Genomic DNA, 27,583 nt, shown 5'->3' on the forward strand with positions numbered 1-27,583 from the left:
CACAGGAAAAGGCAACAGAAAAATCCTTACCTGGACTTCTTTGAGCAATTTAGACACCTGAATAAAATTGAGCCTTGTGTCAATGGGACAGTAAACACATTTCATTGCCAAGGGCTGATACGGAGCCAGAGCATCCAGGTAAGAGAAATCAGGTTCTGGAGAGAGAAACGTTGGAAAACACTGAATGTTTGGTGACAACAAACATGGCCCAATCCCTCTCGGATGCCACATTCAGGAATTAAAGGAGCTGTTGTTTCAGCAATGTTAATTCAGTTACAGATTTCCCTTCCCTTCCTCCTCCCCCCCCCCCATTATTTTCAATTAATTTGATGAAAATTAGGCCCACAATTAGTCTTCCCTTAATCAAGCAACAGAGCAACACTATTCCGTTTGAACACGTTATTGCATGATTTTGAGAGCAGATTTAATCATGACAAAAACACCACCTCTTCTTTTTAATCAGGTCCTGTAAAAGAAGGCAAGATGTGTCATTTTGGGTCTCATAAGGTAACCCAAACGGCAGCCTGGTTTTCAGCTGTGATATAAATGCAGCATAGAGATCATATTGTTATATATATATATATATATATATATTTATTCTTCTAAGTGCCAGGTTTAGACTGCTGGAAAAGCAAAGGGCCTTTCATTATTGACTTTTAAAAATCAGATTACAGGCTTGCCAGGGAAAAGTCAGGCACTGAATGGGATTTAACTCACACAGAGAGAAATAAAACATTGACAATATTACAGAAAAAGACTATTTTTTTTGGGGGGGAATGTTCACCCTGGGAGAGCAGGACATGGTGCCAGCCAAGGATACAGAAGTTTGGAGCTGTTAAAAGGGATTCGTTTTCCCAGGTTTAAAGCAATTGTCTGGGACCCTTAAAGTGAGAAATATTAATGAGGACATCTTACAAGATGCCCCAAAAGCCACGAATCCACAAACACGAAGCACAAATTGCACCGGGCAAAAAGCCACGTGAGTTAAAAGCAGATGTGGTGACGGCAGTGAAACAAAGCCTAAAAATATCCATGGAGAAACGGCATTTAGTGTCAGTTAAATTTAACAGCAGCGAGCAGAAGTTTAAAAATAGGAGTACTGGGAAGGCAGCTAGTTGAAGAATGATCAGTGATCAATTAGGGTTAAATCAGAAGACATCTTAGAAGTCATTAGGGGAAAAGAGAAAGTTTAAGAAGTCAGGCAGAGCTCCTCCCTTGGAGATGTGATGTGAAACCGTAAAAAAGTAAGTTTAAAAAAGTCACGAGAAGGAAGTTTTTCCATCCCATCTGAGGAGATCTGAGGCAGCACCTGCTCAGATCGAGTATTCCTGAGTCAGAGGCTCAGATAATGTACAGACGTGGATTTCTGATGTGGGAATCCCAAATGGCACCCAGTCTAGAGCGTGTCTCTGAACAACTGATAGGAACATAAGAGCCTTGGAAAAGTGAGAAATTCTAAGCCAAGACTCCTGATTCACTGCTGAGTTATAAAACCTTCCCCTGCACTGAGCTGCTTTAAGATGTCCCAGGGAGTTGGTTTTTTTTCTGTTACCGAAGCCAGAAGCAGCTCCTTTGTACCGTGTCTCCTTCCAGAATTTCTCTGTGGCTCAGGGGTGGTCAATATTTTTAATCAATAATCTACTCAACAGTGCTCCAGCAGGAATGCTTGCAGTGACAGGAGCCAGCAGAGCAGCACCACAGCTCACTCACAGCTGGGGTCCTGCTGCTGATGGTTTAATCCATATTCTTGGAGTTGTTTTTTTACGTCACAGATTGGAAAGGTGGAGACTACCTGGCTCCTGCGGGCTGAACAAGCAGTGTCATCGTCAACAATGCTGGAGGGCCTGTGGTTTAAAGGTCTTTATCATCAGAAACCAGGAGTCTTTCACAGGAAAAGCTAACATATCATCTGCTCTCACAACTGCTTCAGTGGTTCTTTCATAACCACAGATTTCAGCTTAGAACAGAAAAATAATAAAATAATAAATTGACATTTATTGATTTAATGTTAATGTAATTTTACTGGGTATCAATGCTTTGGATTTTCACTGGAGTTACCCAGAACAGAAGAATTTAGTCTGCTGAGAATTTCTACAGACATAGATCACAGAATAATTTAGGCTGGAAAAAAACCTCTCAGGTCACTGGGTCCAACTGCCAAGCCCACCACTAAACCATGCGGTTTTGTTCCAGCTGAGGCATCTTTTTTCGAGGGAAGCCTGAAGTCCTAAAACTGAGGTTGCAGAAGTAGTTTAATTTGGGCAAACTGGCAGGAAGGGACAATTTGTACTTCAAATATTAAATGGAAAAAGCAGGACTAGAGAGTCAGAAGGAAGTAGGAACATCCTGCCCAGTGGATGTGCCTCCAGACAGACACAAAAGACACGGACAGGTGAATTTAGGAAACGAACCACCTGGAATTGCTGGGCACTCCAAGGTCACCCAATCAAAGCAGCTCTCAACTGGTGGTGCTTTCTTTGAAGTGTAGACTGGGGAAAAAAAAATCTCCAAGACCATGACCTGATGCACCCACAGGTTGTTAGGACTGACATTCCGATGCCTTAACAACCTGCCAGGCCCCGACAGAAGTGCTCGAGTGCCTCGATCCGCAGAGGATTAGGATTTAACACAGAAAGGTCAACTGCCTCTCCCTTCAAGAGGACACAGAAAAAGAGCTCCTGCCATTAAAGGCCACTTTCTGACACCCTGGGCAGCACACTCAGAACATGATTAATGCTACTGATTCCCCAGGGATTCACGACACACACACCACCACCCCCCCCCCAGCAAAGGCTCTGCTCACTCTGAACGGAAGTTCCAGCCAGAGCAGAATTCACTGTTTCCAAGACAGTGCAGATCTATTTTGCAATTTTAGCAATTACAGTAATTAGGGCTTGTCTCCTGAACTACCTCCAGGGTCAGGAGGGATGGCACTGCAGCAGCTGTGGGACCACACAACACTCGAGCCTATATTTAAGCGCCCAGCAGGAGCCCCCTCGTGTCTCCCCTCCCCTTGCACAGGGCTAATTACACACTTTTAATCTCCCCAAATTGGCTCAGCAGCATCATCATACTGTGACACTTTTTGGTGCCAATATTATGAAAGAGTCAAAGGGACTTGCTTTAAAAAGTAAGGAAGGAAATAACCCTTTCCCAGCCCTCTTTGCTTCAGGACATTTTGTGCTTTCCAGCAGTTTTCCTATTCACTAAAAGGGAAAAGAAGCTTAACAGTGGGACTCCATCCCACCCTTGCTGTGGGAGTAGCTTGATCCATTACTCAGGATTTTCCTCCCCATTACTTTGTCCAAGTCCCAAATCCACACCTTTTTTACCTGGGTAAGTTAAATATAACACACCTCCCATCACACCAGAGCTGGTTACACACAAAATCAGTAGCAATGGCCCAAAAGATTATTATTTGCCTTCTCAGATGTGAAGAACTCCCACTGTGGGTTCTGTTTGGATGACACACCAGGTATAAATACACCTGGACATCAGTCTGAGGGAAGGCCTTGAAGTATTTTGGAGCCAGGGACAGCACTAGAGGCAGACTGAGGCAAGGGGAGGGACATAAAAGACCTGTTGTGCTTCTGAGGCACTGGGAAAAAAAACAGCTGCCGAGGTATCAGCCAGAGCTGCACCTTCAGCTTCAGCTCCAAAGGTGTCTGTCAGGCAAAAAGCATCCAAGGAGAAGCTCAGCCAAAAGGCAGACACAGCCCAGACTCCACTGCCAGGTCTGTGGGGGGGAGACACACTTCTGAAAGAGCAGAGATGACAGAAACCTCTCCAGAAACACTCCCTGGTTGCCTGAGGTTTTGATGAAAGGGCAGGAGAAGGGATGAGGAAAGGTTTGTGGTTCCAGTGGAATATGGAAAAGAAGTGTTTCTCCTTCCTGACCGGCATCAATTAGGTCTTGCCCGGGTTTAACTTGCAGCCAGCTGCTTTTAATTCCAAACTTCATTTCCTGGAGGCATTTTACTGCTGAGCAGAACAAAGCTCTCGCTCAGACATGGCAGGAACGGGCTCTGCAAGGCAAAGGTTGGCTCTGCAGGGCCACAGAGAATTAAATGGCACAATAATTACATTTGGCCCCACAGTCAGTCCTGGGGTCTTAATTTAGATAAGCTGCTGCTGAAGTCAGAAACTTCTACCCCAGAATAAATGAGTAAAGCCCCAGGGATGTGGCCACGCTTAACCAGAGAGCACAACCCACTGTTAATTTGATAATGAGATCAGCATTTTTACTTACCTGTGAAGATGACAGTGTTCAAGCTGGATTTTCCCCACAACTCCATGAAATGCACCACGTCCCCAAACCTCAGAGAGGGATGCCCAGTGAACACAACACAGGGCTGCTTGAAGTCGTTGCTGAAGTCCCCATGGATGCTGGGATAATGCTTCAATTTGTTTGTCTGAATGAGCTGAAATGAGAACAAAATCCCAGACGTGACCAACCTTTCAGGCCTCTTGCGCTTCAGTGTGTTTATTTTACATGAGACTGTAAATATCCTGCAGTTTATTCCTGATTCATCATAGAGTCCCTTTCTGCACATCCCTTCGATTTCCCAACGAATTTAGTCGTGTCTGTGCTGTGTGTTATGAAAAGGAAGTCAGAGCACAGGGCCAGGTGCCTCCAAGTCCTTGCTCTCGTTTCTTTGGTACCAGCAGTCGGTGACTGAGAGGAAACTCTGCAAACACTCCCTTGCTACGAGTTTCCTGGAGTGAACAGAGAGCTCAGCTGCCAAATTACAAAATAAGCTCCTTGCTCCTCTTTGCCATGTCTGCAAAGAGCTCCAGGCACACGTTTAACCTGCTTTTCTTCCATCACAGCACTTGTGCCTTCAGCAGAACGTTTGCCACGAGCTTCGCTGGTCTAAAGGGTTCCCACAAAGTCAAATCTGCTGAGAAACAACAGACTGACCTGCCCTTCCTTAACTGTCTCTCTGAAAAATAGTGATAAAAATGAATTAAGAGCAAGAAGATGCCTTGCAAACGGTGCAATCAGCTCTGCAGGTGGAACAGATTTCTTTACTGAGATGGAGTTTATTTATCAAGGCACTTTTTAAAGAGTTTTGCTTTATTTCTCCTGCCACTGTTTTCTAATCTGCAAAACAAGGTGCAACTTAAAAGCAATTTAATAAACCAGCCTGGGAAGCACTTTCAGGCAATATTTGGAAGTTTTTTTTTTTTTTCTTGGCAGGTTTATGCTTCCATCTCCAGCCTGAAAATAAGTGTAAATACAGTTTTCTTAAAAGGCATGTTATTTAACCCAGGAAATCACACACTGGGCAACTGATAACAGACACAGAGAGTGGGAACGAGGGGAATGGGGCTTCCCTTGGGAGCCAGTGGTTAAAGGAGGTTGGACTGGTCATGGAATCACAGAATGCTTTGGGTTGGAAAGGATCTTAAAGCTCATCCACGGGCAGGGACACCTCCCACTAGCCCAGGCTGCTCCAACCTGGCCTTGGACACTTCCAGGGGTGGGGAGTCCACACCCTCTCTCTGGGCAACCTGTGCCAGGACTTCCCCACCCTCCCAGCTTCCCAATATCCCACCTAAACATTCCCTCCTTCAGCTTAAGGCCATTTCCTCTTGTTCTGTGTTATTTCTTGCCATGACAGATGTGACTCAGGATAACGTGTCAACTTGGAAATGAAGGGAAACTGAGAATTCTGTTGCTTCTCTAAGTCTCTTATCAACTTCTGCACCACAAAACACTCCAGAACTTCTGGCTATCACACCATTCTGCAGGTGGACACAGCCTGTGATTCCCGTGGATCATGGAGGATGTAGGAAGGGGACTACACTGCTCTGCAGTTTACAAGTAATATCTAATTCCTATTTAAACTTCAAGGGGGAGATAGGGGAAAAAAAAAAACCATCCAGCAACTGCTCTGGCAGTTGATATGCACTGAATCTCAAAAACATGCCTGCAATTAAGGCTGGTAAAGATTTCTGATTAACACATCTGGCAGGCAGGATTTAGAATCTAAACTTAGCTTCAGTAACACAAACTGCAGCTTAGCAGACAATGGGCCAACTGAATTGGAATCCATAAAAATCCTGGCATTTAAATGGACTTGTAGGAAACGACCCCCAAGAAGCTTTTCTGTGGTTTGGTTGTGGGGGTTTTTTTGGTTTTTTTTTGGGTTTTTTGGTTTTTTTTGGAGGGGGAGACAAAAGTCTTAAAATTGTTGCAAAAGCAGTTTAATTTGGGTAAACTGGGAGAAGGGGGACAATCTGTACTTCAAATATTAAAAGGGATTTATGTGACATTCCAGGGCGAAACTTTGCCAGGGACAGGCAGGCAAGTGAGTGAAAGACATTTCTACAGCCACTATTTATGTAACACCCTCCTGGATAATCACAAAGTGTTCTTCCTCTTTCACAGGCTCCTTCAAATGATACATATTTGTGTGCAGCATTCAAATCTTTGTGAAGATGTGAGAGCAGCACTCCATGTACAAAAGCACTGAACAGCTTATTTCCCTGCTGTACCTACACAAATGTTCACTGCTTAGCAACATAAAAGCTGGATTCTCTTCAAAGCACTGTGGAAGCTTCAAATCCCCTCCTCTCACTTTGGAAAAAGAGGCACGGGGTCTCTAATCCAGTTTTCAGGGCCTCATTGGTGATGATTTTATTTCTTTATCTTTCCTTTTTATCTTGAGAGATCTTTCCTGAGAAGTCCAGTGAAGCTCTTCTAGTTTAGCTCCCAGTCTCTGGCTCTCACAGGCGGGCAGAGCAGGGGTGAAAGGCCGCAAAAACGACTTTGGAGATGTTCTGTCCACTCCGGTGATAAAGCAGCTGGTGGATTTTAGTGTGTCTACAGCAAAAAGTCTTCCCTAATTACCCCATCAGAAAACATATGAGGCTGAAATGCAGGACAGGCCCAACAAAAAAATTTCACAAATCATTAAGTGGACTGAATTTGTGATGATTTGCACAGGTTCTTTTATATGTGCAGATGAGGTGGGCTGTGTAAGCGCAACAGGCACGCTCAGATCTCCAACCTGGGCCAAAAGCAACGAGCCAGGCAGGATTTCCACAAGCTGCCACAAACCAGGAGCAACACTCAGAGAGCATCTTTGTGCAGAAAGAACCACACACTGTTGACTGAGAGCTTAAGAGACAGAGGCTGGCAAAGCACTGAATCAAGACTGAGAGCTGTGGGTTTTTTTTTTCTGAAAATCCCAAATGGTTCTGCTTTCCTTTAAAGCTGTGGACTTGATTTACAGGGTCAGCAACTGCTGCTATAAACAGGATAAATCTCCAGAGCCTTTGTGTACCCTTTGTTGAAGTGAGCCAAAACATGCTGCTATTTACTCTCTCTCTGTGTGTGTGTGTGTGCTCTGTAGCCAGAATTTGGAACAGATGTGGTTTCTATCAGGGAATGATACAGTTATTATTTCACCTCCCTCACTCCCTCCATAAAATCAACACTAACAGGGGCCTAATTCTATCACAGAATATCCAGAGTGGGCAGGGACCCACAAGGATCATTGAGTCCAACTCCTATATAATAATTATTCGTATTACAGTTCTCTATAGAACCATAAACCAAACTATAATACTATACAATCAGCCGATTCCAGGTATTTATTGAAATGTGTTACAGAGGAACTGGTCTATGGAGGAGGGAATCAAAGCTGAAGAAGAAGAAAAATGCTGGTATTTAAGACCACAGAATCAATATTACTCCCACTCTGGCTCATCTTTGAGTCAGAAAAAAAAAAAAGGCTTTTTTTTGCAGCCATTTCTCTTAGATGTTGCTCACAGAATCCTTAATGAGAGCACAGTAAATCCAAATTCTTCCTCCACTGGCAAATACTGATCAATACAAATTACCTCTCAAATTTTAGTGTTGCAGGCATTTACAGAAGTCTGGAGTCACTTATCTCAGAGCCTGAAATTGTCCGTGGAAAGATCGACCAGGGAGGAAAAAGGAGTGGAAGCTCCTCGTTTTGCCTCGCTGGAACAATTCAGCCACTAATTTATAAAGTCCAAAAAAAAAAAAAAAAATGGTGCAGAGGGTACAATCCATGGTTTCTGGTAAAATGGCCAATTCCTCAGCTGTGCCCGTGTTAGGACGGGACATTCCCGCGTGGAATTTGATAAAACGCCACAAGTTGGTTCTGGAACAGCAGAATAACGTTTCTAAACAGAGCAAATTTACTGATCTGTGGTCCAGAGAACTTCATCAAGGCATTGTGGAGCTTAAATCTGAGCCTGTTTAGACAGTGGATCCTTGGGTATAACTGATACAGGGGCTTGGAAGTGAAAGTCCCAGCCTGCTGTACCCACAAACATTTGGGATCTCCAGTTTTTAACTTTGCAGCAGCTTCCAACATTTTCCCAGCCTGAGCTCCTTCTCCTCCCTTCCCCATCACAGGAACTGCTGGTGAAAAACTGCATTTCTACTTCTGTTCCAGCACAGGGCAGAGCCACTCACAGAGCCACCCATCCCTTCCCCAACTGCTCCTCCACTTGCCTGGTTTTCCCCCTGGGAAATGTCTGGCTGGTCCTGACCCATATCCCAAGTCCCTCCACAGCAACTCTCCCCTCAGAAATGCCTTTAAAAAGCAGCTTTTTGGTTTGGTTTGTGCACTGCTAAAAGGCCGCAGGGTGGGACTTCACCAGCCTGTGCCAGGATCTGGGCACTCCACTCAGACTAATTTCTGCAGGAATTGATATCCAAATCCATCCCCACGAACCCGAAGCACTTTAACCTCCACTCCTTGCTCATTCAGACTGGATGTTGGGAAACAAATTTCCACCTCGAAAACTGCACCAGTGACTGTGTGGGAGGAGATGGATGAGCACCTTCTACTACATAAAAGTGGGACTAACAAGGAGGGAGAAGTGTTTTGGGTCCTCTGCGGAGCTGAGCACGTGTCTGGTTTTATTCGGCACAGCAGAGCAAGGAACGAGCTCAAACCACGCACCAGAAACCATAAACCTGGAAAATTTCCATGCAAAGAGAAGGAAAAAGCTTCAAACAACTCAGTGCAGAGAGCGAGGAGGAATAAAAATAGCACTTGTAGAGACAACGAGGATGCTTTTATTTATCCTCTTGTGACAATAATAAAGGGATAGTTAAGTGAAATGCCAAACACAATCCCAGCTGATTAAAGGAAGTAATTATTCTGTTATACTATGCTGGAAACTCATTGCTGCAAGAGACCACAACAAGGACTTGGGGGAATTTTTGCCTTGTTTGCTTTTAAATCTCGCTGTTTATACAACTGAAGAGGAACATCAAATTTCAGGACCAGCATTGTGCTGGGCTGGGCTTGTTCTGGAGATAATTAGAAACTTATTTCCTGGCCTGTCCCTCTCTGATGTATCATGCCAGGCATGTTATTAATGCTTCCTAAGAACTAAGAGACATGTCTGAGTAATTCCCTATTTTCCTCCAACAATTGATCAGTTAAAGCACATCCTTTCATGATGGACAATTTCTGTGCAGGTTACACTGCACAACCCACCATTACTTCTAGAAAAGCAAAGCAATTCCCCACTAACAACCTGTCCAGTGGAAACCATCACTCACTGTCTGCTTCTCACGCTCATTAAGAACCCCCTGAAGTGGCAGTAAAGCAAAAGCTCCTGACTGGGAGGTTGTGGAGCCACAGGAAAAGTGGTTATGTAGATGTTTTATACCGTGTGAGGCGCACACACAGCGTCAGCTGCAAGATTTTGCAGATTTAACAAGGAATCCGAGGCCTGTGCCGAGCAGTGGGGCCCTGACATGGACATCTTGTGGATGGTCCCCTAAGCTGATCTGTGATCCCCTTTCCTGCACAATCACCTTGGTCTCCACATGAAGCCCAGAGCAGTTTTTGCAAAGCTGTTTCAACAGCTACACAATCATTGGGTTAAAAATCTCGTCTTCAGCGGGGCCTCTGGAGAACGTCACCCATCCTGAGAAGGAGAGGACACCGTTATCACTCTATAAACACAAAGGGGCCATCATATAAGATGGGTTAATTAATCCAGTCTGTGACAGCTGCATGTCTGGCTTCTCTTTTTTTGGATGGGTTTTCACTTCAATCTGCCAGTTCCAGAGCATACTGTGAACCAGAATATGGGCTGTCAGTGAAAGCAATGACACTGTGGAACAACAAGGACACCCCAGAAAGCAGGAGACGGAGGGGGAAAGAGTCTTGTTCTCAGGGATCAGCCTTTGGAATTGATTTATCAGCGGGAATGATTTTTTTTTTTTTTTTTGTTAGAAACCAAGTGGTGAGCAGGTGGCTTGCCCTGCAGTCCACATTATTTCTGGTAACAGATTATACATAATTCACTGCACATCCTGCTTGAAATACGTTCAAGCATCTGGAAAGAGTGAGGGCTCCTGGTCAGATCCTACTTCCAACAACGCCTCTGATGATAGATACGACGGGTAATGGCAATTTCCAGAACAAATCCCTGGATGACACATTTCAGATGGGAAAAAAAAAAAAAAACCAAACCCAAACATGTCTGTCAAAGGATTTAATTTCTGGGCTCTTAAATCTGCAGTGACCACCCTGGATATCTCACGAAACAGTTTGGACCACAGCAACTAAAAGAGACAGTTTTCTGCCTGCCCCAAATGGCTCACTGGAGAAAGATTTAGCTAAAATTATTTCTCAGTCCTGTTTCTTCTTTTCCCAACCTGCCTCTCGTTTACTTCAGTGGGAAAACCGCCTGTTCCCAGTGGGAACACTCGTGGTTGCAGTGGGACAAGAGCAAACATCCAACCATGGATCACATTCTGAGGGGGAAGGAGTGAACCATGTATGAGATACTGAAATAAAGATGGGAATTTGGGAGTTGAGGGAACACCACCATTCCTTCCTCCTCCACGCTCCCAAATTCATCACAGAAAGCAAAGGAAAAAGAAAACCACTTGTGTGAATAACAACACAAAACTTAAAGAGCTGTGCAAAGGGTTCACCCAAAAAGCAACAGCCACACAGGATGCAGAAACTAAACAAGACCAGGGTTTACTTACCTCAGCATGGGGAAAAGGAGGTTCTGGAAGATACACCTTTGTTTGTTTGTTATGACACAACCTGTAAAAGAGAAGGGAACCAGCTGGGTGAGAGGTGCAGAACATCCTGCAGCATCTGCTGCCATCTACTGACACACTTTTTTTTTTTTTTTTGGAGAAAACCACCGTGTGATTTCTGGCATCAGGTGCAAAATCACTGATTTGTTTTGTTGCTTCCAGTCTTTCTAGTTAGAGGATCAACACCCACATGGAACAAACAACTCAATCACGGTGAGATCACGCAGAGAAGGTGCGAGACAGCTGAAGGTAATTGTGTACACACTGTGTAACAGATCCTTTGCTGCCGAAGGCAAATCTGTAACTCAGCATCCCCATTTGCTAATCCAGACCTCAGCAGTTCCTGCAAAGCCAAATCATCTGTCCACAGAAAAATTCCACTTGTCTCGTCCCACTTCTCATGGGTGACTTGGTCCTTTGGTTCTTTATAATCTAATTCTCCTGAGCATTTTATTTTTGCAGCTGCAGTGTTGGTAAAATGCCCCTCACCAAGGCCCAACGCTCACAGGGACCTGCTGTCTTACATCATTTATCTTTAAAACACAGATATTAAGAGCTGTTGACGAGCTCTATCCAGACTACTGATTCATCCTATTCCAGAAGCTGTTTGTCAGAGGTCTGGGGGACAATTACCAGCAGTGACACTGTCCTGGTGGCTTTTTCCGGGAAGCACCGCCTGCCTCATACTTTCACTTCATTAAAAAAGCAATAAGCCCGGGTCAAACTAATTTTGATAAAGTCTGAGAGGTATTAAGAGCAGGACATTTTCTTCAGCTGACTAAAGAGTAGAACTGAAGGCTGGAATCCCTGAATATCAACCCCAGCTCTGCCCCCAAACCTCTGTTTTACAGATGGTTGTAGCTCTGCCTCCATTCCACGTAAATTCACCAGATTTCAATCCTCTTTACAATTCTCCTGAGGGACCAAATCACATAAGATTTCCAGGGCCTCCAGACTTTAAAATATCTGGAGAGGAAGAAAGGAATGAAAAGCTACCTAACTAATAATCCAGAGCATGTCTCCATTTGTAAGGATTTGGGAAGAGTTGCAGGTGGTTGGGGGCTCTCCTCTCTAAGGCTCAGAATCACAGAATGGTGGATGGAGGCTGGAAGGGACCTCTTGGGATCCAGCCCAAACCCCTGCTAAAGCATTCCCAGGTACAGCAGGTCTGTGCCCAGTTGGGTTCTGGTGTCTCCACAGAAAAGTCTCCACGCCCTCTCTGCACAACCTGTGGCAGAGTTCCCCAGAATCACAGAACCATGGAATGGTTTGGGTGGGAAGGGACCTGAAGGCTCATCTTGTTCCAACCCCCTGCCATGGGCAGGGACACCTTCCACTAGCCCAGGTTGCTCCAACCTGGCCTTGGACACTTCCAGGGATCCAGGGGCAGCCAGAGGTGCTCTGGGCAACCTGTGCCAGGGCCTTTTCACTCTTTTAGTAAAGAATTCCTTTCCAATATCCCATCTAACCCTGCCCTCTGGCAGTTTAAACCCTCACCCTGTTGGAATTTCACGTTTCAATTTGTGCCTCTTGTTCCGTCAGTGGGCCCTGCTGAGGAGAGTCGGATCCCTCATCCTTATTTCTTCCCTTCAGGTGTTTCTACACGTGGATAAGATCCCCCTGGGCCTTCTGCCCTCCAGACTCTTCATCTCTGTGCTGGCCTTGCTCCAGTAATCCCATCTCCTTCTTCTACTGGGGAGCCCAGAACAGGATAGAACACTCTCTGTGTGGCCTCAGCAGGATCCCCTCTCCTGACCTGAGTGCTCTGCCTCATCCAGCCCAGGATACTCCTGCCCTATTTTTTTTTTCCATCATTTGATCATCAGTGCAAGCACCAAAAACCAGAGATTATTTGAGTGTGGCCATTCCATAGGAAATGATCCTTCCCTAATTATAGAACATCTACTTACACCCCCCCCCCCCCCCGTGACTCCAGAAACGCCTCCACAATTCTAATCAAGTGTAAACTAGAACATGCCAGGCAGAGAGAACAATTTCCCAGGGCTGAGGGTGAGAACTGGGGCTGCCCCTGGGCACTTACCACTCGGCAAAGATCTGGGAGAACTCCAGGGAGCTGTTGGCAACAGGTGAGATGAAATAAAAGGGGACATTGGAGAGCCCTGCAGAGTCGATGTACTGGTACAGGCACTCCAGCAGGTCGTAGATCACTCCAGAGGGATAACAGGGAACCAGCACGTTCCCTCCATTCCGGACAGTCATCGCTGGGGGAGAGAAGAATGACAAAAATCAGTGAACAGGGTTCATATTTAAACTTCTGAATCCTTTAATCCAAGTACTGCACAAAAAGAAGCACGAGCCAGCAGGGCACATTATGAATTGAGATGAACACTTCTGATCACTAATTGCATTTATTTACTGCCTCCTCCAGGCTTAGAACTCCATCGACAGCCTGAGCACATGGAAAACTCCTGACAGGAGAGGGCGGTCTTGTACCGGCACAGGAGGATAAATGAGGGACACAAACCACCTCCCTGCCCAAATAAACCCTCCCCCAGCTATCTGCTGTCCACCAGAGGGGAAGGGCAGCGGCTCACAGGTCTCAGCCAAAAGCACGACACGTGGGGAACTGTTCTGTGCTCAGTTTTCAGGTGGAAGGCTGAAGATGTGGTTGTTTCAGACAGAAATGGGTGATGGAGTTTTCCCCCTTTTTAAAAACAAAGTGTTTCTGTCCTTTCCACTTAACAAGAACAATTTAAAACTTGCAGACAGCATGGGACTGGAATAAAATGAGGAAAACGAGAAAGAAAAATAGGTTTACTCTGTAATTGAGGCAGATCTGAGCACGGCAGCAAAAGCAAGCACTGAGCAGACATCGTGTTCCTTTGGCAGGAGGAATTACAAATTTCCCAGAATTTCTTTCTGGGAAAGGGGAAATACTTTGTCCAGCTCACTGAGCAATTCCTGCCTCACTAGGATTTCACCTGTGGATGTGGGATACAACCACCTACAGCTGTTAACTGCAGTGCAGCAGCAGTAACACCATGCATCAAACATCCCCCCCAAAAAGCTGTGGAAGAGCCTGAAAACACAGGTGTTACATCCCAACACGATCACCTCTCTGACTTTCAATTCCTTGACAAGATTTGGGGGATGAATTTAGCATATTGAGGGTCTTTTTGCCCCACCTACATGCTCAGGGAAGACTTTTGTTTGAAAGTTTTATGGAGTCCAGGGAAATCCAAAGACTCCAGTGGGATCTTTCCCGTGCTTTATTCCTTGCAGCAGTCAGTGCCTATGGCATGCAGGTTAAAGAATGTGTCCAGGCCCCCAAAAAAACGTTTAATTCCTTTGTGGTGGGTTGACCCAGGCTGGAGAAAATGGAACAGAAAGGCTTGTGGGGAGAGTTAAAGAGAGGGAGGGATCAGTCAGTGATTGCCATGGTGGGCAAAACGGACTTGACTTGGGAAAATTAGTTTATTACCAATCAAATCAGAGTAGGGTTATAAGAAATAAAACCAAATCTTGAAAAAAAAACACCTTCCCCCCCACCCCTCTCTTCTTCCTGAGCTCAACATCAATTCTGATTTCTCTATCTGCTCCCTGCCAGTGGTGCAGGGAAGGGGGGTTGTGGTCAGTTCATCACATGTTGCCTCTGCTGCTCCTTCCTCATCAGGGGAGGGTTCCTCACACTCCTCCCTACTCCAGTGTGGGATCCTTCCCATGGGAGCCAGTCCTCCAGGAACTTCTCCAGTGTGAGCCCTTCCCAGGGGCTGCACTTCTTCCTGAACTGCTCCAGTGTGAGATCCCTTTCCATGGGGTCAGTCCCTCAGGAACAGGCTGTTCCAGTGTGGGATCCCTTTCCATGGGGTCAGCCCCTCAGGAACAGGCTGTTCCACTGTGGGATCCCTTTCCATGGGGTCAGTCCCTCAGGAACAGGCTGTTCCAGTGTGGGGTCCCTTTCCACAGGGTCAGTCCTTCAGGATCAGGCTGATCCAGTGTGGGATCCCTTTCCACAGGGTCAGTCCCTCAGGAACAGGCTGTTCCACTGTGGGGTCCCTGTGGGGTCCCAAGTCCTGCCAGCAAAGCTGCTCCAGAGTGGGCTCCTCTCTCCATGGGGACACAGATCCTGCCAGGAGCTGTTCCAGCCTGGGATTCCCACAGGTCACAGCCTCCTTCAGGCATTTGGTGTGGGGTCTCCAGGGGCTGCAGTTGGATCTCTGCTCCCCCATGGACCTCCCTGGGCTGCAGGGGCACAGCTGCCTCTCCATGGGCTGCAGGGGACCCTGGAGCACCTCCTGCCCCTCCTGCTGCACTGACTGGGGGTCTGCAGGGCTGTTGCTCTCCTATGCCCTCACTCTTCTCTTCCCTGGCTGCAACTGCTCCTGCACAGCAACTTCTTTCCTGTTCTGTGCCATCAAATCCCATGGTGCTGGCGGCACAGGATGCACCCCTGAAACGGGCCTGGTGAATATTCCTATTCCTCCTAGGGGATGAAAACTTTTCCAAGCATATTTCTTTCCAAGCAAGCAGCAGGCCCAGTCTGGCTCCCTGCACCACTACAGCAACTTTCTGGAGTTGTCAGTAAAAGGACACGTCTATTTGAAAGCTGTTTAAAGCCCAATTTATCTCTGGGAATGATGGATGCACCCTCTTGATAAAAAGCTGTATAATAATCTCAGCATTTCAAATTTAGTCTCCTTCAGTGGCTCCATCACAAGTTGTTCAGTTCACAACTCCCAAAGAGATCCTTGCTTTTCCAACAGCTGCCACCACAAGGTCAAGCTGCCACCTAAAAAGCAAACTGTGCTTTTTTTCCCCCTGCTTTATTTAAACACACACTCACACCAAATGTCCCAGACTGTCCCCACAGACGGTTTTCTGATGATGCCCAAGGCAATGTGAAAATGCAACTGCTCTCCTTGAGCTGCAGAATGTTGGTGCTGAGCACGGAAAAGAGGGGTTTGGGGTAAACTGAGAGGGATCTGGAGACGGGACAAGGTGTGGCTTCAGTGCTGCACACACCAGGTGGAGAGGAAATCGTGGATGTCACCTGGGAATGGTGGGAATCAGCCCCTACAACTCCCCATGCTGGGAGGAGAACAGAGATCAAGGTGCAAGATTTTCACACTTCCCTTTCTGTGCCTCGGGAACCTTCCCCCCAGCGTGCTGTTACCTCATCATACACGTTTTTGGTGAGTGTTGTTCTGCTTTAGAGCTTTTACCAAGTGAGTTCTCAGCTGCTTCTGCACTCCCCTGAACGTTTTGGAAATGGGAAACACAGATGGAAACTACTGTGCTCAGCTTGCCTACTCTTGTTTTTCCCAGCAACCCACTGCTTTTTTTCTCTTTTTTCCACATTTCAAAGAAAACTGACTCCCTGTTTTCTTCTCCTGATGTTGGGTAGATGTGTAACTGCTGCTGGTATCACGCAAACACTGTATTAATATAGAATTACTTAATTTCTTCAGACTGCTGGGTTTTGGCTAATATAACTCCGATTTCAGGTTCTTCCAATGGCATTATTTTAAAGCACGGAGTTTCCTTTGGTTTTTAATGATTGTCTCATTAAAGACAGAAGCTTGAAGACCTTCTGCAAACCCCTTAAAATAGCTCAGAGTGTTTCTGTCAACCAGAACAGCTTGTGCAGACAAACCCACCTGTACCAACACATGTAATGGGTTTATTTGTGCACATTCAACTCCTGGGTTTTGCTGTGGCCAAACTGCATCTCTAAGACTTTAATTTGTAAAAGCATCTTAATTAGCAATGATTAATTAAAATGAAATGGTTTACTCAGCATGATGGGAGGTGATCACGTCACCATGACCCCCCCCCCCCAAAGGTCCAGGAGGGACAGAGAAGGGCAGCACATCTGGATCTACCACAGCAAGGTCACCAGAGCTGATCACAGGGCATTAAAATCACCAACAGTGCTTAAAAACAATGAAAACACAGGTGGAACACGCACATGTGAAACACACAGCACTCAGAAAAGGAAGTCACAGGTGTTAGGAGTTAACACAGCTTTGAGGGGAGGTGCAACAAATCCACTGAACTTCACCAACTAGACAATCATGTCGGATTCAGGAAATTCCTGAAATAAAATCCCTTGAAGGTTATGAAAGTATCCTTTAATCTCACTCTGTTCTACTCTCCTCCAGGTATCTGCTCACGGATCCTGCTGGAGCCAGGACGTTGGCAGAAGGATCTTTGGTAAAACCCTTGATTCTCACTCTTAGAAAACGCCAAAATGTGCTTTATTGAGAGAATCATTGAATGGTTTGGTCTGGAAGGGACATTAAAGATCACCCAGTTCCAACCCCTGCACTAGAGCAGGAATTCAGTCTGATTTAGTCTTGACTTTTGGTAACGTTTGTAAGGACCCTCCCATCACAAACTGTTTCGTTTTCCTTGCAAAAAGGAGTGGATTTAAAATGAAGGGAAGATCTCAGGCAAGACCCAGCAGGGCAGACACGAGAAAGGGGTTTGATGGAAGAAGGGTGAGAGCACAGAGGAACTGAGGAGGGGGAAGGGGAGAAAAGGAGAGAACAGCACTGGATGTGACATTCCAAACAGGCTGGAAAATGCTGTCATTCACACTGATATCACAGCTTTGCAATTATCAGCTTTTCCAGCTGTGAAAGCATCTGATTAGGTTTTATATTTTTGGGGGGTCTATAAATATATCTTGGTAGTTTTTTTTTTTTTTTTTTTTTTTAAACAGAGATTGTGCTGTTGGCTTCTGATATATTTAAAAATCAGGTGTAAGAAGGGAAGCAGATGTGCTTGTTTTCAGAACTGAAAGTCATAAAAAAAGCATGTAAAGATTTTCACGCTGGCTGATACACAGGAAGGAAATGGTAATATTTCAGCTGGGAACAATATCCAAAGCCCAGGCCACACGTAGCCTGTTGGCAGCCAAGTGACACACTTAGCAAACCAGGAGCAGTAGATGATTAAATCTCATTATACCTGTTCCATTCCAAAACACTTCAGGTACAACTTGTGTCTCTCCAAGCACTTACTGCATTAATGACATCAGGAGCACCTCGTAAAATCCAAACAGGTAGTTTTATGCCAGCAGCTATAGCTGGACAACTTACTCAGTTCCAGGAAATCTCAGAATTATTTCCCACCCAAAAGCCATGAATAAGATGATAAAACAGGCAGAGGATTTGTCTCTGTGACCTACCCAAGTTGCTGCAGAACTCCCCCACCATTCCATCCGGGTTGGCGGTGGGGATTTGGGTCAGACCCGTCAGGATGAGAACGTCGCTGTTTTTAAGGGAAGCCTGGTCCATGGGCTGGAACAGAGCACAGGGGAACAACCTGAGGAAGGGCAGGTTAGAACAAAGGTTTCTCTGGGCAGGACAGAAGAGATACAGCCACAAACACTTCAAACTTCACGTTCCTCCACCTGTGGAAATCTGACCGGAGTTAATAAAAACACGGACAATTGTTTACCTGCATCCCAGAGCCCAAACAAACAGCGGAATTGGAACTGGATCCATCCCAAAGTATTCCCTGGAGTCTAATCAGTTTGTGGCCTCGGGAGCTGAGCACTGAGAAGGCCGTAACTTGCTGAGGATGTGGCAGTGAGTCAGGAAGGTGTGACACGTGCATTCTGAGATCTGGCTCCTCTAGTTTCCAACTAACTTCCCTTTGCAAATCCAGGTGTCAGCTTTGATTTGCAGGGCTCTACAGGGGCAGCACCATTTTCCTCAACCCTTCACTGGATTCTCTTGGGAAGAGATGAGATCAGCAAAGGCCTTTGGGCTTGAGGTTCTCAGTTTTGGGTATGAATCTGAATCACAGGATCATGGCATCACAGACTTCCCTGAGTTGGCAGGAATACCCAAGGATCATCAAAGTCCAAAAGCTTCACCCTTCTTTCACTGAGGTCTATTAACTAACATGTTTTACACTGGTAATTTCTTAAAGCAGAATGAAAATGCAAACCCACTTTTCTCCACTAGCAAACAGAGAGTAGATACTCTCTGCAGCCTCACCAACCAGGAAAGATTTCTGCCAGAAGAGACTGATGAAGAGATTTCCTTTACTGAACCCTGAAGACCACTGTGAGGTTAATTCCCCTGATTACAGTTCCCAGAGCCATTCTGAAGCAGTTGAGAAGGACCTTGCTCTGTTAAACAAGCAGGGGAATTTCACATCAACTTTGACAGAAGTTTACACTGTGCACCCCCCTGGTAGGATCAGACCTGACACGTGAGATTTATCCCAATCTCTGACTCTCTGTAGCGTGTCCGTGAAAATGAAATGCCAATAATGCAATAAAAAATAATATGGAATGAGCCTGTGATAATGTACATAATGATTAGGCCATATTAGATCCACATAATTTCACATGCCATTGCACTGAGAGGGCCTGCATTGATTTTTGTGGGTTAATGTAAAGAATATGTCTTAAAAAGCTTTTAGTGACACGTCTGAACCTGTGCTGTCAACTCCTGTTCTCCACTTCAGTGGCAACGGTGTCAATTGGAGCCTCAGGAGAGGGGGAGGCAAAATTTCAACAGAAACCATCTGCCAGAAGACAGAAAAGGGGACAATTAATGGTGCCAGGCCTAACTCCCAGCTCACTGGAAAAGCGCTCAGGTTTTACTGCTGTTCAAAAAAGCCTGGATATGCTTAAAGGACATCCCTTTTAACACCAAAATGCAGTGACTGTTTTCACACACTGCTCAAAAACTGGGGATTTCAGGATGAAGTGCTCACCACCATTCTGGGGAGAAACAGGTCAGACAAATAACGTTGATGTGCTGAACACAATTCTGACTCTGTGCCACTCAAGATGTTGTTATCATTACATGTTGCCTGTCAAACAGCAGAGGGATGAAGAGCTGGCTGGCAGCTCAGAAAACCCACTGGTTATTACAGAATCCACGTTGGAGCAGCCTGTGCTGGCGTTTACAGGGATGAACCCAGGAGAAAAACGACCCACTGGCTTCAAAAAGCATCTGGGGGCAAATATGAGAGAATGCTGATTTCTGGTAACGCCTGTGATGTGGTAAATAACAGGAAAAGTGCCAACTGAATGTGATTTTCATTATCTGGGAAAATGTTCCTTCAAAATATGTGTTAGTGTAAAATTAGGCAAAGTGCAAGGGACTGGATGCTAAAAAAACAAGGCTCTGGAAAGCAGGTGGGACAAGCAGCACTGTCAGCAGTGAATAATCCAGGTTCCATCTCAGGTTTCAGCACCTTCTCCTGCACTTTTTAAGCTCAAACTGCCCTGTCTGACGCTGCCACTTCTGCTGCAGGTTGCAGTGAGTGCAGATCACAGCTCAAGGGCTGTGCTCCTCCCAGGCAGTTCAATCCCTTCCACCGGGAGTTCACTTCCATAAAAACAAGGCTTTTACCAGGAGTTTCCAGAAGAATGTTCACCTTTGGAAGATGATGAAGCGTGGCCAGTCTGACCTGATAAATTCAATCACCACTTCACATCAGCAAAGGAGAAACATTCTCAGTTCCCAAACTACTTCTTACAGAAGTTTCTCCTCACAGAAATATTCCTTTTACACCTTGACAAATATTGCTGCTCCTTCACTAGGAGGGGATGCGACAACACAACCCAGGATGGAATGAGGCTGAGGAGAGAAAGGGATTTAGGGGCTCTGATACATTTTGTGCAGCTGAAGAATGGCCAGACTATTAAAGATCCTTTCTCTTCTGCAGCTGCTCAGCTCCTGAGCACCAGCTTTTAAGTGAAGGATGCTCAGCAGCAAAGCACTCCAGCAGATCCCCCACCTTGGGGGAAATCACTTACTGATCATCAACCTGACACATTTGCTAGAAATTATTTTTAAATACCTCCTGCTAATAACGCTTTTAACTATTTTGACAACTTCTGAAGCACCCAGCCCCGCAAACTTGGAGCCTTTCTTTGCACTAAGAATTTATGGATCTGGAGAGAATTAATTTACTGGAAATTACATCTACAGCACTATAAAGACTTTGCCCTTAGCAGAGCAGGGTGGAAGAGTTGGCAGGCAGTTAGCCATCATTTCTCCCAAGGAAGGATGTTTCAGAAGTGATATAGCAGTAGTCTGTGAACTGTCTGCGAAGACTCGTTGGTGAAATATGGATTTCAAAAAAATTCACTAATGCTCTATTGTTTAACTCAGCTGAAAATTTCCTCTTTAAGGAGAATTTCACAGCTATAAGTGAACATCAAATCACCAATAACACTGAATTTTAGTGATGTTTCCCTCATAACTATTGATACCTGTCCCTTATCAGGGTGTGTCTGATCAATGGCCACTAAGCCCAGGCACTGATAACAGAATTCCCTTAGGATGGCTTCTATCCTAAATGTTTTTAGCAAAGACATTTCCTTCTAAAGAGGACTAAGAGAAGTCAGGGGCTGTACCTGAGGGTGTGTTGTAAGTAGAGAAGATCCTGAAACGTAGGAAACCTTTTCATAGTGGGACTGGATGATCCAGTTGGAACTTCCAAGAGCGTAGCCTGAGCTCAGGGGGGTGACCTGCACGGCACCAAACAGCTCCTGGAACACACAGCAAGACACATTAACTTGGGTGAGCCCCCAAACAGGTCATTTTGTCATCAGTGATGTGAATTTTAAAAGCAGTTCTGCTTTTCCTGAGGCAGGGCCTCCACAAAGTCTCTTTTCCATGTGAAACCTGTGACATCCAACTGAGCTCAGACTTACCCATACCTCAAAATGAAGGAATCACCCAGGGTCTTGGTCCTCTGCCTGCTTTTGCTGTACTAAAAAAGTTTGTAAGGGCTTTAAATCTTTGAAAACTCTATCCTCCTTTAGTCAAATTAAATTGGTACTGGCCAGCAGGAGAGAAGGAGGGACAAGCACCTCTCCACTGATAAAAAACTCTGCTTGGGTTGCAAATTTTTGCTGTGGAAAACAAACTTGACCTCAGACTCATCCCCTTCCTAACTTTACTTCTTTTTAGATGCTGCCTACTGGTGATTTAGAAACACCACCCCGCAAACTCAATCCACAGTTTAGTTTCAGCAGGAGCAGCCTGACATTTGTCTCCTTCCCAGGTGTCATCAGAAACCTGCACGCAGCCATTTGTTACCCTTGTTTGGAGAGAGGAAAATAAGCCTCCACGTACACCTCCCTAATGTGATCTGCTTTCTGTTTCCTGAATAATGGAACAGGCACCTGATTCCTGCAATGCTGATGATTTTTCTACTATCTCAGCACAGATGTGGGTGCCTTGCAGAACAAGGCAGGGCCTTCATCCCTCAGAGCGTGTAAACCAAGGCTCTAAAGTCTGGTTATAATTTTAAAAGTTAGCTCTGGGAGGAGATAAAATGTGTTTTGTGGTTTTTTTTTTCCACAGTAACTGTAAAAGAATGGTTGGCTCAGATGCACAGAGTTAAAATTAGGAGGTGCATCCACACCATGAGGGTGGTTGAAGATTAAGAGTAACAACCCATGGATACTGAGGAGCCACAACTTACTTCAACCCATTTTTTTGTTCCTTATGGCCCTGAGCAACAAAAAAACAGGTACCATGGCCCACATCCTGCCTGCAAACCATGAGGGATCTGCAGACTATGGAACTGTTGGTTCAGTTCATTCTGGAAACTACACTGGATTACAGTCAACAACATTACAGACAATGAGTGTTATCTGGGAGCTCTGGGAAAGGAGTTTCTGCCGTTCACGTTGAACCATTAGGTTTTGTTTACAATCCCTAATTTACAGCAGGGAAGAAAGTGGAGGCTGAAGCACTCAAAAGATTCCCAGAAGTGAGATACGGTAACTCAGGAGGGGATGTGGCTTTACAGGGAGGATCCATCCATTCCCTGCATCCTCCCAGCTCTCAGTGGGCCGGCCATCAACTCCAAATTTGAAGGTGCACAGCCTTAAAATTGGACTCCCCAAGGAAGAGGAGAAACAAATGGATATTCTCTGATTTCACCACACAGGAACCCTTCCTGGGAGGCAGAGACTGCGGGACATTCCTTATAATCCAGTCTCGCTTTCCCAGGCTACGGTAACTAGATCTTACACAGGACCAGGAGGGGAAAGAGAAAAGGAAGGGCATTTCCCAGGGAAAAGATGGGAGACAAGTTGTTGGTGTTGACCTGAGGGCAGCTTTTAGAGGTACTCACAATTTTCTGGGAATATCCCACGAGCTGGATCTTACTGAGGGCTGCGTTGACTTCTGGCATGGTGTAGCACTTCCTCCACATGGACACCTCCACCGCGTCCTTCAGCGGCGCCGGCAGCAACCTGCACACACCAACGTCTTCAGAGTGGCCTGGTGGACTTTTCACACCCCTCTCTAATTCTCCAGATCTCACACTTCACTCTTTTGGTTTCCAATACGCTTCCAAGTCAGGGCTCCTGTTGAGGAGCAGCCCGTTCCACCCCACCCCAAGGACTGCTGTCCTTCAGCTCTTCGTTGCTGTTCTATCCAGCCCTTGCATCAGAGAAGGAGCTGTGACTGAGGTGTTATCACAACTCTTGTGGTGTTTCCATCACCGAAAAAATGAGATGTCAACGTGAAATGCACCCCCAGCACTGGCAGAGATGACTGGGATCTTGGATCAGTGTCTGTTTTGCACATCCTAATAATCTGAAAACATGTGAATAATCTAACACCCTAATAATCTGAAACAATCCTGTGATTAAAATCAGGTGGTGGCCCTGCTCTCATTTTTGTCACTGGTCTCTTCCAAGAGCAGGTGTCCCTGCAGCTCAGCTTCCCTGCCTTCACGCCACCCCCCAGTGCACTGGCAAAGGATGCACGAGCTGACACTGCAGAGCTCTTTGAAATCCCCTACACGGAAGTCTTTAAGATGTTTTACACCAAAGTAAAATCCATCCATTCTGCCCCTCACAGACATTGCAAGTGAGCTGGACAGCGTTGTCAAGGGAAGAAGTGAACTATAATGTCACAGGCTCTAAGAGGGATGGCTAACTCCTGGGAAATAAATCTTCCTTAGGAACATGGACTGAGGCAGGAAGCAGCACAGCTGCCAAATGCGTAAGAAGAATAGGATTTTATTATTTTTTTTTTTTGTATATTAAACCAATGCTAAATCAAAGGCTAATTCAAACCAATTTCCAAAGATTTATGGAAATTGGTCAAGTTTCCTTGATCAATTTGTTTAAAGGAATTTAATTTATTGTTATATCTACTAGGTCAGTGAACCCCTCCATAATTTAAGATACTGAAGAAAGGATTAAGGGCAGCTCTTGCCAAGACCACTGCACAGGTCTGGAGCGATAACTGTAATTCCAGCACACGCTGGCTGAAAGCTCATTGTGCTTCAGGAAACAAACAAAGCCTTCAAGGTCTTTTTTTGGGAAGTCAAGCAACAAAAGGCCACACGATGTGGATAGTTGTCCACCACTGCACTGAAGCAAATTGCCCGTAAAAGCCTTTAACCCACCGTAAGAGGCATTTAGTGTTGGATGCTTTCAGGAGCTTCTCTTCTGGGAAGAGGAGAATATTTCTCCAGGTAATGGAGAAAGTGGGGAATTGTCCTTGGTGACTGAAGGAAGTTTCTAGCAGCCTTGACTCTGTGGCTATGCTGTAAAAATACTCTGATCCCTGGCAGGGACCAGTGGGCACCAGTCTCCAGTGGTTTCATCTGGGTGAGTGGCACAGAGACCACGAGGTGCTGGTCCCTCAGATGTGCCCCTGCTGGATTCAGTCTGTCACCCTTTAAAATCTGTAAAAGCACCTTTAAAATGTGTACAGAGTTACCAGAGGGTATTTTTTTACAGTTTGGAGTAAATCTACTAAAATCATGGCAACGCCCTGTTATGGATCATCTCCCACCAACCAGATGTGTGTGGGCAGATGCCGGGACAGCCACAAGCAGGAGGGCACCGTGAAGCAGCACCATCAGGGACACAAAATTTAGGCTGGAGAAACTCGAGAGGTTTGGGTTTTTAACTGGGCATCTGCACACAGACAGTCCCTCCTGGTCCATGCAAAGGGTGACATTTAAGATATGACATAAAAAAAAAGGAGAATTGTTTGAAGGGAGAGGAGGATGCAGCACCAGACTAGATCAGAACCTGTCCCCCATTCAGCCTCAGGAAACAGCCTGTTTCAGATATTTTAGAGAAAGATATAAGAAAGCATCAGACAAGAAGTCAACAAAGTGCCTTTCATAAGGCAAACTTCCTCTTTGCCCCCTGAATCCCAATCAGTGTGAAAGATATCCTGGCTCTACAGAGCTCATCTCAAATAAAACCCACTGGCAATAAAGCTGGCTAAGCCATTAGTTCAGACTGGATCTGATAATGGAAAAACGGAAACCACTCTAATGAACTTATTATATTTTATACAGTGTTTGCATTTAAAATGCTCCAGTGCTTTATCTAACGGAGATGACAACACTTTTGTGTTCTATACTAACCGTTCAGAGTAGAACCAGCTGAACTGTAAAGCAGTAATGGGCATTGATCAGCCTGAGAAATTCAAGTTACACTCAGAAGTAATAAGCATTCTGTCCTAGCAACAGCCAAGTATTAAAAAAAAACCAAACCAATTCCTCAAGGATCACATTTGCTTAACTAACGGATGTCAGCCCAGCCCTGCCTGTGCCATTAGCCAGGTGCTGATTTGTGGAGCAGGGGAGCTTTGCTCACATGCTCTAATAATCAGTTCCATTCACTCCCGCCTGACACTTGTCACCAGGAGCCTCAAAACACTTTGCAAACATTAATTAAGTCCCCGTGTGCCCTCTGGGGTGGGTGGGAGCTCCGAGTTACAGAAGCACGGGGAGGTGAAAGGGGGAACTCAGGGCAAAAGTGGAAATGGAATTTAGATTTGTCTGTGGACAACACTGGTTTGTAGCCTCATGGCAGAGTTTCTGATATACAAATTTCTGATACTAAATAGCTGTTCAGTACCTCCCTGGCACCCCTTCAGAACAGCTACGTGGTGGGACCCGGGAAGAACATGAATTTTGGGGTGCTTCCTCAGAAATAGGAGAGAGGAAAACGTATTTTAAATACCACTTCAACAAAAAAAAAAGACTGCAGCCTCCTCCAGCAGCTGGATCAGAACAAAGATTCCCTCTCTCTGCTTGCCTCTGGAATAGTCAGCAGCATGTAAAGTGCCAGGCAGCACTTTTCCTAAAATACGACCACCAGGCGAGCGACATTCTATGAGCTCCAAGATATATGACCCTCCTTCAAACTGCGCATACAAAACACGCCGGGGTGGGAGGAGGAGAATGGCTCCAGTGCTCCCCCTCCACGCCCTGGGAGTGCAGGAGTGGGGCTGGTCAGGCCAGCAAACCCCAACATTAAAAAAAAAAAGACACTATTCTGAAAATCCTGGTAAACTGTAACGTCTTCAGTTTTGCTTTACACCCGAGTTTTACACGCCTTCTTCAGAAGTTACAGTGCAAAGGCTGCTCCTAAGCTCGGCAGGGGAACACAATATACAGCTAAAAGACGTGGAAATTGGGATTTTTTCATTTCTTTGCTTTGTGGTACTGGAAAATATCAAGACCACTTCTACAGTGTATGAAATAATTCATTTTTAGGGAACTTTTAAATCAAGCCACCTTAAGAATTAGTGGTAGAAAACGGGAGATCAATTAAAAATGCACAAAGCAGCCTTTAAAAATAACTTTCTAATCAACCACCCCATCTTTAAAATGTGCTAAAAACGAAACTGTCTCCTCCAAGGAACACGTTGAACACCTAAAATTGTTTTTATTTCCTTATGTGCAATTAGTAAACTGTATGGATAACTTTTAGATTCCACAGGCTTGCAAATTGTTGGACGTAGAAGCCCTCAATTTTGAGCACCTTGTTTTGATGAACAGCTGGAATAATGGACGTGGTGTTTCCAAACAACCTTTTATATTCAGATTTTGATGTGGCTTGAAGCTTTGGAAAGCCAAAAATCTCATTTCTGCTGGTCAGGTGTAAAATAAGATGGGAAGAAAGGTGACGCTGCTCTGTTACCTCCAACAGCTGTGTCCTGACTTTCGTAGTATTTCAGCGAGCATGAATGGAAATATCATTTTAAATTTCAATTATTCCAATCCAATATAATTAAGCTGAAATAGCCTGCTGATTTCAACAACTTTTTGGGAAGTTAATACAAAGATGTACTAGTTTTATGCACCACCATGGAGCTAAACTAAATCAAGCTGGTGAGGCTGGAAGCCCAACAATGTGCAAACGATTTACAGAAAGAACCGACCCAAGTGAACCTTGTTCTTGGAAATCTCAAATGGTGGGAGCTGACCCATCATTCCAGCGAATCCTAAACTCTGGCTGGTGTTTTAGGAGAGCCACCTTTCCCGGTGACTCGTTCCTTACCTCTGCACCTCCTTGTTCTTCCACATGGAGGCAGACTGAGCCTTTGGCACGCGTTCAATGGAATTCACCAGTTCTTCCATGAGGAGCCTGAAAAGATGATCGGGATTAAATTAGTCCTGCAGCCTCTCACACGGGAGAGAGCTTTGTCCCAAATCTTTCCAAAACACCCTCCTAAACTGTGACACCGCCAGGCGGTTTCCCCCCATCAGAGGCATCGCAGCGATTACCGACCACCAACACCATCCCTGTTC

General features: G+C 45.4%; 1 protein-coding gene across 2 annotated transcripts in view; it reads right to left on the reverse strand.

The window, feature by feature from the left end:
• The window catches only part of INTS9 (integrator complex subunit 9), a 53,898-nt gene that overhangs the window by 14,234 nt on the left and 12,081 nt on the right, over positions 1–27,583 (reverse strand). For both annotated transcript variants that reach the window (XR_003573595.1, XM_027904480.1), the window contains exons 5-12: positions 27,333–27,419; positions 23,144–23,264; positions 21,411–21,545; positions 18,213–18,324; positions 13,101–13,281; positions 11,003–11,063; positions 4,250–4,421; positions 31–155 (exon numbers count right to left, since the gene is read on the reverse strand). Coding sequence is in view for 1 of the 2 variants with exons in the window: in XM_027904480.1 (XP_027760281.1) it covers positions 31–155; positions 4,250–4,421; positions 11,003–11,063; positions 13,101–13,281; positions 18,213–18,324; positions 21,411–21,545; positions 23,144–23,264; positions 27,333–27,419 (994 nt within the window). In the remaining variant the exon portion in view is untranslated. The remainder of the gene's footprint in view (positions 1–30; positions 156–4,249; positions 4,422–11,002; positions 11,064–13,100; positions 13,282–18,212; positions 18,325–21,410; positions 21,546–23,143; positions 23,265–27,332; positions 27,420–27,583) is intronic.

Source organism: Empidonax traillii, unplaced genomic scaffold (assembly GCF_003031625.1).
Source record: "Empidonax traillii isolate 1590-97213 ecotype Southwest subspecies unplaced genomic scaffold, ASM303162v1 scaffold1060:size1239554, whole genome shotgun sequence".
Classification (NCBI taxonomy): Eukaryota; Metazoa; Chordata; class Aves; order Passeriformes; family Tyrannidae; genus Empidonax; species Empidonax traillii.